A 13775-nucleotide genomic window follows, 5' to 3' on the forward strand; every position below is an offset into this window, starting at 1 on the left:
GTCCGATTCCTGAACTAATGACTCTTATAAGCCGGTTCTGTTGAATCTACAGCGTGAAACACACAGCGTGACCGGTGTAGTCCGATTCCTGAACAAATGACTCTTATAAGCCGGTTCTTTTGAATCAACAGTGTGAAACACACAGAGTGACCAGTGTAGTCCGATTCCTGAACTAATGACTCTTATAAGCCGGTTCTGTTGAATCTACAGCGTGAAACACACAGCGTGACCGGTGTAGTCCGATTCCTGAACGAATGACTCTTATGAGCCGGTTCTGTTGAATCTACAGCGTGAAACACACAGCGTGACCGGTGTAGTCCGATTCCTGAACTAATGACTCTTATGAGCCGATTCTTTTGAATCAACAGCGTGAAACACACAGCGTGACCGGTGTAGTCCGATTCCTGAACTAATGACTCTTATGAGCCGATTCTTTTGAATCAACAGCGTGAAACACACAGCGTGACCGGTGTAGTCCGATTCCTGAACTAATGACTCTTATGAGCCGGTTCTTTTGAATCAACAGCGTGAAACACACAGCGTGACCGGTGTAGTCCGATTCCTGAACTAATGACTCTTATGAGCCGATTCTTTTGAATCAACAGCGTGAAACACACAGCGTGACCGGTGTAGTCCGATTCCTGAACTAATGACTCTTATGAGCCGATTCTTTTGAATCAACAGCGTGAAACACACAGAGTGACCGGTGTAGTCCGATTCGTGAACTAACGACTCTTATGAGCCGGTTCTTTTGAATCTACAGCGTGAAACACACAGCGTGACCGGTGTAGTCCGATTCCTGAACGAATGACTCTTATGAGCCGATTCTTTTGAATCTACAGTGTGAAACACACAGCGTGATCAGTGTAGTCCGATTCCTGAACTAATGACTCTTATGAGCCGGTTCTTTTGAATCTACAGCGTGAAACACACAGCGTGACCGGTGTAGTCCGATTCCTGAACTAACGACTCTTATGACCCGGTTCTTTTGAATCTACAGCGTGAAACACACAGCGTGACCGGTGTAGTCCGATTCCTGAACTAACGACTCTTATGAGCCGATTCTTTTGAATCTACAGCGTGAAACACACAGCGTGACCGGTGTAGTCCGATTCCTGAACTAATGACTCTTATGAGCCGATTCTTTTGAATCAACAGCGTGAAACACACAGAGTGACCGGTGTAGTCTGATTCCTGAACTAATGACTCTTATGAGCCGATTCTTTTGAATCAACAGCGTGAAACACACAGCGTGACGGGTGTAGTCCGATTCCTGAACTAATGACTCTTATGAGCCGATTCTTTTGAATCTACAGCGTGAAACACACAGCGTGACCGGTGTAGTCCGATTCCTGAACTAATGACTCTTATAAGCCGCTTCTGTTGAATCTACAGCGTGAAACACACAGCGTGACCGGTGTAGTCCGATTCCTGAACAAATGACTCTTATGAACCGGTTCTTTTGAATCTACAGCGTGAAACACACAGCGTGACCGGTGTAGTCCGATTCCTGAACTAATGACTCTTATGAGCCGATTCTTTTGAATCTACAGCGTGAAACACACAGAGTGACCAGTGTAGTCCGATTCCCGAACAAATGACTCTTATGAGCCGGTTCTTTTGAATCAACAGCGTGAAACACACAGCGTGACCAGTGTAGTCCGATTCCCGAACAAATGACTCTTATAAGCCGGTTCTTTTGAATCAACAGCGTGAAACACACAGCGTGACCAGTGTAGTCCGATTCCTGAACTAATGACTCTTATAAGCCGATTCTTTTGAATCAACAGTGTGAAACACACAGCGTGACCAGTGTAGTCCGATTCCCGAACAAATGACTCTTATAAGCCGGTTCTTTTGAATCAACAGCGTGAAACACACAGAGTGACCAGTGTAGTCCGATTCCTGAACTAATGACTCTTATGAGCCGATTCTTTTGAATCAACAGTGTGAAACACACAGCGTGACCAGTGTAGTCCGATTCCCGAACAAATGACTCTTATAAGCCGGTTCTTTTGAATCAACAGCGTGAAACACACAGAGTGACCAGTGTAGTCCGATTCCTGAACTAATGACTCTTATGAGCCGATTCTTTTGAATCAACATCTTACGATTCCAATCTCTACTCCTGGGTTATCTTGTTCCATGTTTCACACTATTTAATCTTCACCCACATTAAAACAGTAATACTGATGCTTAGAAAATGCCTAAATAATGTCCTGAAAGCAGCATTTTGACTTTCAGTGTGAACAGGCAAATTGCTTAGTAGTCGAAAATGGCTCACTCACCAGATAGACGTAATCGTGGTCTTGAAAAGCGTGCTGGAGCTGAGGAATCCACGGACTGGAGTTCAACGCCAGGATGGATCTTTCCTCTTCAAAGAACGACACCTACATCGGAAGAGGAATGAACACAGATAGGTAATAGGTACTGATTTACTACGAATAAGTCATTAAGGCTCTGACACACTCACGTTCTTCGTTCAGAGGTGAGAAGATATTCGAAACAGCTGAGCAACGACATCCTGTTAACATTAGGACACCGACCATGTGAGCATTTAAATATGAGGTTGCACGAGGGTCTGGGTATCTCAGCGAGTCAGGTCTCCATAGCAACCAAATTGTCCCGGTTGCTAGGGAGGGTAGAGTCTCATGGGGTAACCTCCTCTTGGTCACTATAATGGGGTTCCCGCTCTCGGTGGGGCGTGTGGTGAGTTGTGCGCGGATGCCGTGGAGAATAGCGGTAAGCCTCCACACGCCCTACGTCTCCATGGTAACGTGCTCAACAAGTCACGTGATAAGATGCGGAGACAACTGAGATTCGCCCATGCCACCCGGATTGATTGATTGACCAGCTTGTTTTAACTACGACGATGATTTAAAGTAATATGCAGCAGATAATGTGTCATTTGTAATGTTTATCTTTTGCATTCATGGCGCTAATGCGCTAACATGCTTTATGTACACTAATTAAAGAGCACCTATTATGGTTTTTCCAAATATTACCTTTCATGTAGTGTGTTATACAGCTGTTTGTGAACAGCTTTGACCCGCCCTCAAACACTACACAAAGCGGTAGACCAATCACAACAGACTGTGACATCTGACCAATCAGAGCAGAGCATGCTCTCTGAAAGGAGGAGTTTAGAATGAATGCTTTAGAACGGACCAATCAGAGCAGAGTATGCTCTCTGAAAGGAGGAGTTTAGAATGAATGCTTTAGAACGGATCATTGAACAAGTTGTTTTTAACACTGGGGTAAAAAAGGTTAAATAATGAGCAATTAAAGTGTTTTTTGACCTTGGATGCATGTTATGCTATTATATGAGATTTCCTGAAAGTTCGCCCAGATGAACGGTTACGAACCACCAAAACGAACAAAAAAAAAACACCTTCTTTTTGGCTAGATTGTGTAAGAAATTAGTAAGTGATTTTATGACAGTAAACTCATGTTAACACACATATTGTTTACATCTTGCATCTATACTTTTGAAACAATATTTTAACCTTAGAAAATTGGCCCCATTGACTTCCATTGTGAGTGGAACACAGATTTGAGCTTTTTTTAAAGAAAAGGAGGGACGAGTCGAAATGTGTTTTTGTGGTAATCAACATTACCACACGAATGCTGTCAAAAGAGCTTCACTTGTATCGAACCCGGAATATTCCTTTAAATCAACATCCTTTTAGCTACAGGTCTAGATCTTTTTAATTTTGGTTCATTTGTCCTTTTTTGGAGCTTGACAGCTCACTCTGTGTTCTCATTGTATGGAAAAGAGCAGCTTGGACATTCTCCTAAACATCCCCGTTTGTATTCAGTTATTGACGCTCGCACGCGCGATACATTTAAGCCGGCCCACGCGAGGTAAAATGAAGTACTTGCGCGCGCATCTCAGGGAACCGCACCGCATACGTCACAAGAGCAAGAGATGGGCGATACCGCTTATTTTCTTTTCGATACCAATAATTTCAAGTCCAATATCGTCGATACCAATATCGATACTTCTTGGGATTACTTGGGATAAAATGGGTAATTTAAAATAATTTTTTTATTCATAATTTTTTAAGCCTAAACACGAAATGATTAGATTTCTGTTTTGTTTACCCTCACAAAAATGAACCATTTCACTACAGTAACTATAGTTTTACCATGGTATTATGTTAAACCATAGTTACCACACAAGTAACCATGGTTACTACAATATTACTGTAGTAAATCAGTGGGTTCAGCCCATACGCAATCAGCGGTTAAGCATTAATTAATATTAGTGTAGTAATGTTCACGTTAACACGTTATCTTGTATTACCATATATATATTTATTATTATTTGTGTACTATTATGTGCTTTTTTGTGTAGAGTTAAAAAAAAATATTTATTAGAAATATAAATATAACATTTTATATCGCGCGAAAAACGCACCACGGACAGCAGTAAAGGGCAAAAATAAAAGGGGTGCAATAACATGTAGTATTTTCACAAAGTTTAATTACATAAGTTAAATTCAAATGTATATACATATATTTACGTTTAGCAGGGAAATAAATACACAGCGCAAATGATAGTTTCTCCAGGGATGCTCGTGTATCAGATGCTGGAAATGTCCCTCCCCTTACTGAAACGGAAGATATGATTGGTTAATATCCAATCGCTTCTGAAATGAAGGTTCTGATTGGTGGATCAGCTCAGTCCGACTGTCTGTCTTGTTGCTAGTACTCCCCAGTGCATCTCCGCGCGCGTTTAGAGGGAATCTCTGTACATTTAAATAATAATAATAATAATTCCCAATAAATATATATATATATATATATATATATATATATATATATATATATATATATATATATATATATATATATATATAGCCTAATCCATTTTATTTATTTTATTTCTCTTTGAAGCTTAAGATTATTGTTCGTGCTTAGCAAATATATAAATAATTTAGAATCGATATTTTTGTGTGAGGATCGATATTTTTGATTCAACATCAGTATCGGAAGTATCGATACTTTTAGGATCGACCCACACATCCCTAACAAGTGCACGTGTGAAGATGAATCACTTCTCAAGAGCTCTGATGTGCACGCGGTCTACAGAGACTTGCGCCAAACTCCCGCCAAAATATAAACAAGGTATTAAGAATTAATATTGTGAACGCAAAGTGCAAAATTTAAGGCAGAAATATTTTACTATTATAATATAATATAAATACAGGTTGGCTGGGTTACAAAAGAAAACAACATTGAAAAAGTCCAAAGGATCAAAAGTAAATCGGACAAATAAGAGATATATTTTAGTTATATTTTGAAAATTCAAATATTATTTTAAATGTGATAGTTTTATATTTGACTGTCATTCATGTGTTTTTGAAGCCTGAAAAGGAAATCATATTTATTTAGTTTTATTTTATGACCCAATATGTGCAGAAATTACTTTGTTGTGTGCATGAAGCACGTATCGTGAGTTTGTACGGTAATTAATCGCATATTCGTGAAACACCTAAAACAGCCGATTAATCGTCATAATCGCAATTATTTGTTTGACAAAATTGTTTTGTTAAAAATGTGTATGAAATTTCAAACAGTGACGACAGCTTGTATCATTATCAAAAGTGCAATGCACCCCCCATAGTCTCACAAAACCCTGTGTGGAACAACATAAGGGTGAGTAAATGATGATCTCTGCATGGAGTAAAAACCAAGGCTGATGTAGCAGAGACCTGGTCTTGAGATCGTAGGCATGTTTTCTCCATGATCTTCATGGCGTACACGTCTCCTGTCGCTCTCTCCTTCACCACCTGCACCTCAGAAAAGTGTCCCCGTCCCACGACCCCCCTCACCTCGAAATCCTTCTTACCAGGAAGCAGTTCCTGAACTTCAGCCACGACTTCAGAATCTGAGACACACACACACACACACACACACAAACCACCACGATTTGGATGAATAGTTTTTTTTCTGTTACATTGTAAACACAACATCAAAGAGCCCATTGAAGCCACATTATAAACACATTTCGGGATCAGTACGAACATTTATTCACAAAACTGGCCACATGTTTGATCTTCATGAGTTCTGGTGATGTGCACTCTTGATAGAGCACCAGTAGAGCGTCAATGAGTCCTTCTCGGGTCACTCCAGCGGAGCACTTCCCCTAAAAAACAACAATCCATCAGCGAGGAGTTTTACAGTAATGCAGTAACCAGACCGGAACCCTCCGATTTCATTTAGACACTGTATACACCTTATGCATTAGCGGGACAATTTTGACCAGGTGGAATTTCAGTTTAAAAAACATTAATAACCCAAAGCTTTCCATCTTAAACCATATTATAACTCATTATTAACTTCGTAATTGTTCATATATATCTATATTAGAGGTCGTCCGATAGTGGATTTTGCCGCTACCGTTAACTAAGATAATAAAAAATTCGTAGTCTTATATATATATATATACACAGTGCATTCAGAAAGTATTCACACCCCTTCATTTCTTTCCATTTTTTGTTTTTGTTGTTGCCAAAAACACTTGATAAAAATAGGATTTTTTTTGCAGTGAATTTCTTTACTGAATTAAACTTAATAAAAGTATTTTCCTCTTTAATTCATTGATTTTGTCCTCTATTGTTAGTAAGCACGTTTAATGCAGCCTTTTAAGTCACGACACAAGCTGAATAATCGGTTAAAACCTAATGATTAATCGGTGCAATTATCGCGAATAATCGGTAGATGAATCGATTAACAAAATAAGCAACGAATAATCGGTAGATTAAGTGATGACCAAATTAAGTTTTCAATTAATCAATCACCAAAATAAACATCGAATACGCATCAGATTAATCGATCACCAAAATAATCTGTGAATAAGCATCAGATTAATCGGGCACCCAAATAATCGACGAATAAGCATCAGATTAATCGATCACCCAAATAATCGACGAATAAGCATCAGATTAATCGATCACCCAAATAATCGACGAATAAGCATCAAATTAATCAATCACCAAAATAATCTGTGAATACGTATCAGATTAATCGATCACCAAAATAATCTACGAATAAGCATCAGATTAATCGATCACCAAAATAATCTGTGAATACGCATCAGATTAATCGATCACCAAAATAATCTGCGAATAAGCATTAGATTAATCGACCACCAAAACAATCTGCAAATAAGCATCAGATTAATTGACCACCAAAATAATCGACAAACAAGCACCAGATTAATCGATCACCAAAATAATTGTCGAATAAGCATCAGATTAATCGATCACCAAAATAATCGTCGAATAAGCGTTAGATTAATCGATCACCAAAATAAGCGTCGAATAAGCATCAGATTAATCGATCACCAAAATAATCGCCAAATAAGCATCAGATTAATCGATCACCAAAATAATCGTCGAATAAGCGTTAGATTAATCGATCACCAAAATAAGCTGCGAATAAGCGTTAGATTAACCGACCACCAAAATAATCTGCGAATAAGCATCAGATTAATCGACCAAAATAAGCGGCGAATAAGCATCAGATTAATCGATCACCAAAATAATCGTCGAATAAGCGCTAGATTAACCGATCACCAAAATAATCTGCGAATAAGCGTTAGATTAACCGATCACCAAAATAATCTGCGAATAAGCGTCAGATTAATCGACCACCAAAATAATCGGCGAATAAGCGCTAGATTAATCGATCATCAAAATAATCTGCGAATAAGCATCAGATTAATCGATCATCAAAACAATCGTCGAATAAGCATCAGATTAATCGATCACCAAAATAATCGTCGAATAAGCGGTAGATTAATCGATCACCAAAATAATCGGCGAATAAGCGTTAGATTAATCGACCACCAAAATAATCTGCGAATAAGCATCAGATTAATCGATCATCAAAACAATCGTCGAATAAGCATCAGATTAATCGATCACCAAAATAATCGTCGAATAAGCGCTAGATTAATCGATCACCAAAATAATCTGCGAATAAGCATCAGATTAATCGATCACCAAAATAATCGTCGAATAAGCGTTAGATTAATCGATCACCAAAATAAGCTGCGAATAAGCGTTAGATTAACCGACCACCAAAATAATCTGCGAATAAGCATCAGATTAATCGACCAAAATAAGCGGCGAATAAGCATCAGATTAATCGATCACCAAAATAATCGTCGAATAAGCGCTAGATTAACCGATCACCAAAATAATCTGCGAATAAGCGTGAGATTAACCGATCACCAAAATAATCTGCGAATAAGCGTCAGATTAATCGACCACCAAAATAATCGGCGAATAAGCGCTAGATTAATCGATCATCAAAATAATCTGCGAATAAGCATCAGATTAATCGATCATCAAAACAATCGTCGAATAAGCATCAGATTAATCGATCACCAAAATAATCGTTGAATAAGCGGTAGATTAATCGATCACCAAAATAATCGGCGAATAAGCGTTAGAGTAATCGACCACCAAAATAATCTGCGAATAAGCATCAGATTAATCCATCATCAAAACAATCGTCGAATAAGCATCAGATTAATCGATCACCAAAATAATCGTCGAATAAGCGCTAGATTAATCGATCACCAAAATAATCTGCGAATAAGCATCAGATTAATCGATCACCAAAACAATCGTCGAATAAGCATCAGACTAATCGATCACCAAAATAATCGTCGAATAAGCGGTAGATTAATCGATCACCAAAATAATCGGCGAATAAGCGCTAGATTAATCGATCACCAAAATAAGCTGCGAATAAGCATCAGATTAATCGATCACCAAAATAATCGTCGAATAAGCATCAGATTAATCGACCACCAAAACAATCGTCGAATAAGCATCAGATTAACCGATCACCAAAATAATCGGCGAATAAGCGTTAGATTAATCGATCACCAAAATAATCGGCGAATAAGCGCTAGATTAATCGACCACCAAAATAATCGGCGAATAAGCGCCAGATTAATCGACCACCAAAATAATCGGCGAATAAGCGCCAGATTAATCGACCACCAAAATAATCGTCGAATAAGCGCTAGATTAATCGACCACCAAAATAATCGTCGAATAAGCGCTAGATTAATCGGCCACCAAAATAATCGTCGAATAAGCATCAGATTAATCGATCACCAAAATAATCGTCGAATAAGCATCAGATTAATCGACCACCAAAATAATCGGTGAATAAGCGTTAGATTAATCGATCACCAAAATAATCGTCAAATAAGCGTCAGATTAATCGACCACCAAAATAAGCTGTGAATAAGCGCTAGATTAATCGATCACCAAAATAAACTGCGAATAAGCGTCAGATTAATCGATCACCAAAATAATCGTCGAATAAGCATCAGATTAATCGATCACCAAAATAATCGACGAATAAGCATCAGATTAATCGATCACCCAAATAAGCTGCGAATAAGCATCAGATTAATCGATCACCCAAATAAGCTGCGAATAAGCATCAGATTAATCGATCACCCAAATAAGCTGTGAATAAGCATCAGATTAATCGATCACCAAAATAATCGTCGAATAAGCATCAGATTAATCGATCACCAAAATAATCGGTGAATAAGCGCTAGATTAATCGACCACCAAAATAATCGGCGAATAAGCGCTAGATTAATCGACCACCAAAATAATCGGCGAATAAGCGCTAGAGCGGTTTGAACAATGTGACAAAAATACACGCAACTCCTACCAAAATGTTTAAATGTCACGGTTGTTACCATCTATTTGCGTTAGTTTATAGTTTGTAGTTTATTTAAAGCTAGTGACATGAGAAAGCAAATTAATATCTTCACACAGCCGAAAGAAACGTATAAACAAATCAGAAATGCTGATTTGTAATTCAGATCTATCGCATGCTTGCGCTAAAATAGGCGAGACACCGCGCAACTAATACTGCTTAACAGAAAGCAGGCGTCTCGATATGCTTTTAAAGCTCTTTTAATTGGACGCATCATCTAAAAACAGCGCTCCTGCACAAGACGCTGAATAAACAAAAACGAAGGCAAACAGATATGTTCGTCTAGCACGCGTTTACATAGGAAAACAAGTGTACGGTTGCAAAAGCGTTCTGTGTGAACAGCCCCTTACAGTTGGCGGCAGGGCTGGACTGGTAATCTGGCATACTGGGCATTTTCTCGGTGGGCCGACGCACTTTGGGGCTGATCATGGGCGGACTGGCCATCGGGAGAACCGAGCGGGCCGTTGGGTCGGCCGCGAAACGTGCCGCGATAAGCTAAAATGAGCCGGCGCGTTATGCATAATGGATCACAAAATTGTGCGATATGCAGTAAAGGGCAGCGACCAGTTTGGGCCAGTTGCCATGTAAAATCCCGGGCCAATTTCTCTTCCCAGTCCAGCCCTGGTTGGCGGAGGTCTTTGGCCATTGCGTCTTGCTCTCTTAAAAGCGTTTCTCAGATTATGAGTTCTTTAAATGCTTTGTCAGGAAAGATGTTCAACTTGTAAATGTGTTTCTGGAGATCCTCGCGTTCGGTTCCAGTCTGTTGTGTTTGGTCTGATTGAACAGCCCCTGACCTGTGCTCACAGTCTGAGCCGCTTCACCCCCGAGTTCAGCCGGATACCTCTGATATATGTGAATATTGCTACCCTATATACAACTGTACTGAATAAAACACAATGAGGCATTTCGCTGTTAGTATGAAGCTTGAGTCTGGCGTAGAGGGAATCAGTGCAAGTGTAACACCCCCCCCCCACCCGCCCCCGCCCCGCATTTCACTTTTGACTTAAAAACGTGAGAATATGGACTAAAACTTTTTATGTATTTATTTTATGCACATTAGTTGAAAATGAAATGTCATTCCTTAACAGGCAGGACAGGAATGTTCTTTGCAACAATTTAATGGTGCAGAAAGGTTTATGTATATATTGCGCCCTCTTGTGGACACTTTTTCCGGTAAAATACACTATCGGTCGACCTCTAGCGTGCAAACAAGATGCAGTCTCATCAGAGACCCTGAGAAAGAGGCTAAATATAAGTAAAGTATTTTTTTATTTTTAAATATATCAGATTCATAGATGTACACAAATATCTGCATTATATCATGAGTAAAGCCCCGAGTCAAAACTGACCCGTGTACAGAATAACAATTCGTTTTAAATGGTTATATATCTTAAATAAAACAAATAGTAACTGTTATTATTTATGATCATTTTCATAGTTTCAAGTTGCAATATTATCTCATACCAATGGCCTGGCAAGTGGCAAGACATGCCAATAAAATGAAAAATAATCAAGACATTTAGCGTGATAAACTTTGAGATCACTGCATGAGTGTTTCACCTGCAGCAGTTGATTGAGACGTGCACAACGGCTTGTGATAGAATCGAGTCCAGACAGATCTTTAACACCGCTGTGTCCTCCATATTTAAACTTCAACATCACTGCAGGACAAAGATGAAGATCATGTTACACGACCACTAGAAGACAAGTGTCCACTACACAGTGACTGTGTCTCAATCCTAGTGAGCTCCCTACCTAGACAGCACACATGTACAGCTCAACAGTGATAACAGATCAATACATTACAGTATATAATAAACCTTATAAATGCTGCCATAACAGCTAACATGATAGCAGTGTCTTGCAGTGTGCTACCATAAACAACACTTCATTCTTTATTCTACCTATAATCGTATTATAATTATCATATATGCCCTTTTAATGACCGGATATTAATTGAGAGACTACGTACAAATATTTCTCACACCCAGTTTTGGGTCTAATGTGTTACTAAGTAATTAATTACAGTAATTAAATTACTTTTTCATTGAAAAATGTAAATGAAGGGATTACTCTGTATTATTTAGTAATTTAATTACAGTTACTTGTGATATAATTGCATGAAATAACGTATAAATTATAGAACAATTCCATATAAAATAATAAATTGAAATTTAACGTCTAATGTTTTCTAATTTAACGCTGCCCCTTTAAATTATTTGGTCAGTTCATGAATAATTTATTAGATTTATTTGAAATAATTAAAAGAACAGTTTTGTGTCTATTCTTGTATTTTTCATCTGGTCTTGGTTGATCAGGGTGTTTAGAAAGTAATTAGTAATTAGTAATAAGTAATGCAATTAGTAGTTAATAATTAATTACTTTTTTTAGAGTAACTTACCCAACACTGGACACACCTCAGAAATACTCAAAATGTTCTGCAAAAAAAAATGTTAATGATTAGAAATGGCAAAATATATATATATATATATATATATATATATATATACACACACACACACACACACACACACACACACACACACACACACACACACTTCTCTTCAATATTTAAAATACATATGGAAATTGCACATTTGTGTACATGTGTGTATTGTAAAACTACTCAAATTAATTTTTCAACATAACAAAAATATATCAATAAAAATACAATATAAATGACAGAATATGTAAATTGCTTAATACATCAATGTTCATTAATATATTCATATAAATTATATTGACACATAAAATCACTTACAACATCAAAATGAACGTAAACACACTTTTTACTGCACCGTTGAGTTCATAACAGTCGCGATAATAAAATAAAAAGATCCCGCCTAGTTTGATTACCAGTGACAGAAAATGAAACATACACTCACCAAAAGTTCATGTGAGGGTCTGTCAGGTGAAAATAAATCTGTTTATTAAAACATCACAGGAGACGAAACGCTCTTCACTTCCTGGTGAATTTCGAATTTTGCGCGTTCTGCGCGACAGCTCATTGGTCCACACTGAGCATTGCGTCATATGTGTCAGCCTAAGCACCTCCCACTATGCACTCATGTGTATTAGAACATAGATTAATTATTAATGAGCAATGAGAAATGATTGGTTTATTTCCAAACGAATACGTCATGAAAACAGAGTTCGACCGCTATTTTTGCTTTCGTAAATATTTGTATATAATAAACAATTATCCCTTATAGAAAATCTTTCTAAATGTCGTAATTAAAGGAATATTACGGGTTCACTAAAAGTTCACCTCATTTGAAAGCATTTGTGGCAAAATGTTGATTACCACAAAAATTAATACATTTTCTTAAAAAAAATAAAATAAATAAAAGCACAAATGTGTGTTCCAGTGCGACAATTACAATGTCTGTCAATGGGGTTTAATCTGTAAACATTAAAATACTCACAAGACGTAAACAATATATGTGTTAACATGATTTTACTGTCATTAAATCACTTAATAACGGTGTAAAGTTACAACCAGTTTTACAACTTCGTTGCCATGACGACATAATGTCAACGAACACTAAACTACTGTAAAAATTAGGATGTAAACAAAGTTACAGCTTAAATAATACAGAAGTTTTAACAGAAGAATTCATGTAAGTGCTTTTATAAAATTATAAGTGTCAAAATTCTGCCTTTAAAAAAAAAAAACATATTGGCCCCATTGACTTCCATTATAAGTGGAACACAGATATTTGCCTTTTTTAAAGAAATGGAGGGACGTGGTAATCGACATTATGCCACAAATGCTGTCGACTGAGCTTCACTTGTACTGAACACAAAATATTCCTTTATGACATTTAGAAACATAATGTCAACAAACCCGAGTCTTGAGTACAGATGACCAAGAGAACGGATGCAGAACTACTTCCACGGTCCTTTCAGATCATGCGTTCATTGGATGAGCTCACCAAGAGCAGACAGAGTAAAACACATGGTAAACAAGCACGGTGAATTCATACTCATGACCTCTGACCCTGAACATCTGA

At 37.7% G+C, this 13775-nt stretch overlaps 1 protein-coding gene across 1 annotated transcript in view; it reads right to left on the minus strand.

Annotated features, from left to right (window-relative positions):
- Window positions 1-12195, minus strand: part of cita (citron rho-interacting serine/threonine kinase a) — a 147557-nt gene extending 135362 nt beyond the window's left edge. Inside the window, exons 1-5 of the mRNA XM_052125463.1 lie at window positions 12164-12195; window positions 11323-11423; window positions 6031-6151; window positions 5718-5893; window positions 2289-2390 (exon numbers count right to left, since the gene is read on the minus strand). Coding sequence (XP_051981423.1) covers window positions 2289-2390; window positions 5718-5893; window positions 6031-6151; window positions 11323-11421 — 498 coding nt within the window. The 5' untranslated portion in view covers window positions 11422-11423; window positions 12164-12195. The remainder of the gene's footprint in view (window positions 1-2288; window positions 2391-5717; window positions 5894-6030; window positions 6152-11322; window positions 11424-12163) is intronic.
- Between the last annotated feature and the right edge of the window lie 1580 nt (window positions 12196-13775).

The sequence above is a fragment of the Xyrauchen texanus genome, chromosome 4 (genome assembly GCF_025860055.1).
Source record: "Xyrauchen texanus isolate HMW12.3.18 chromosome 4, RBS_HiC_50CHRs, whole genome shotgun sequence".
NCBI lineage: Eukaryota > Metazoa > Chordata > Actinopteri > Cypriniformes > Catostomidae > Xyrauchen > Xyrauchen texanus.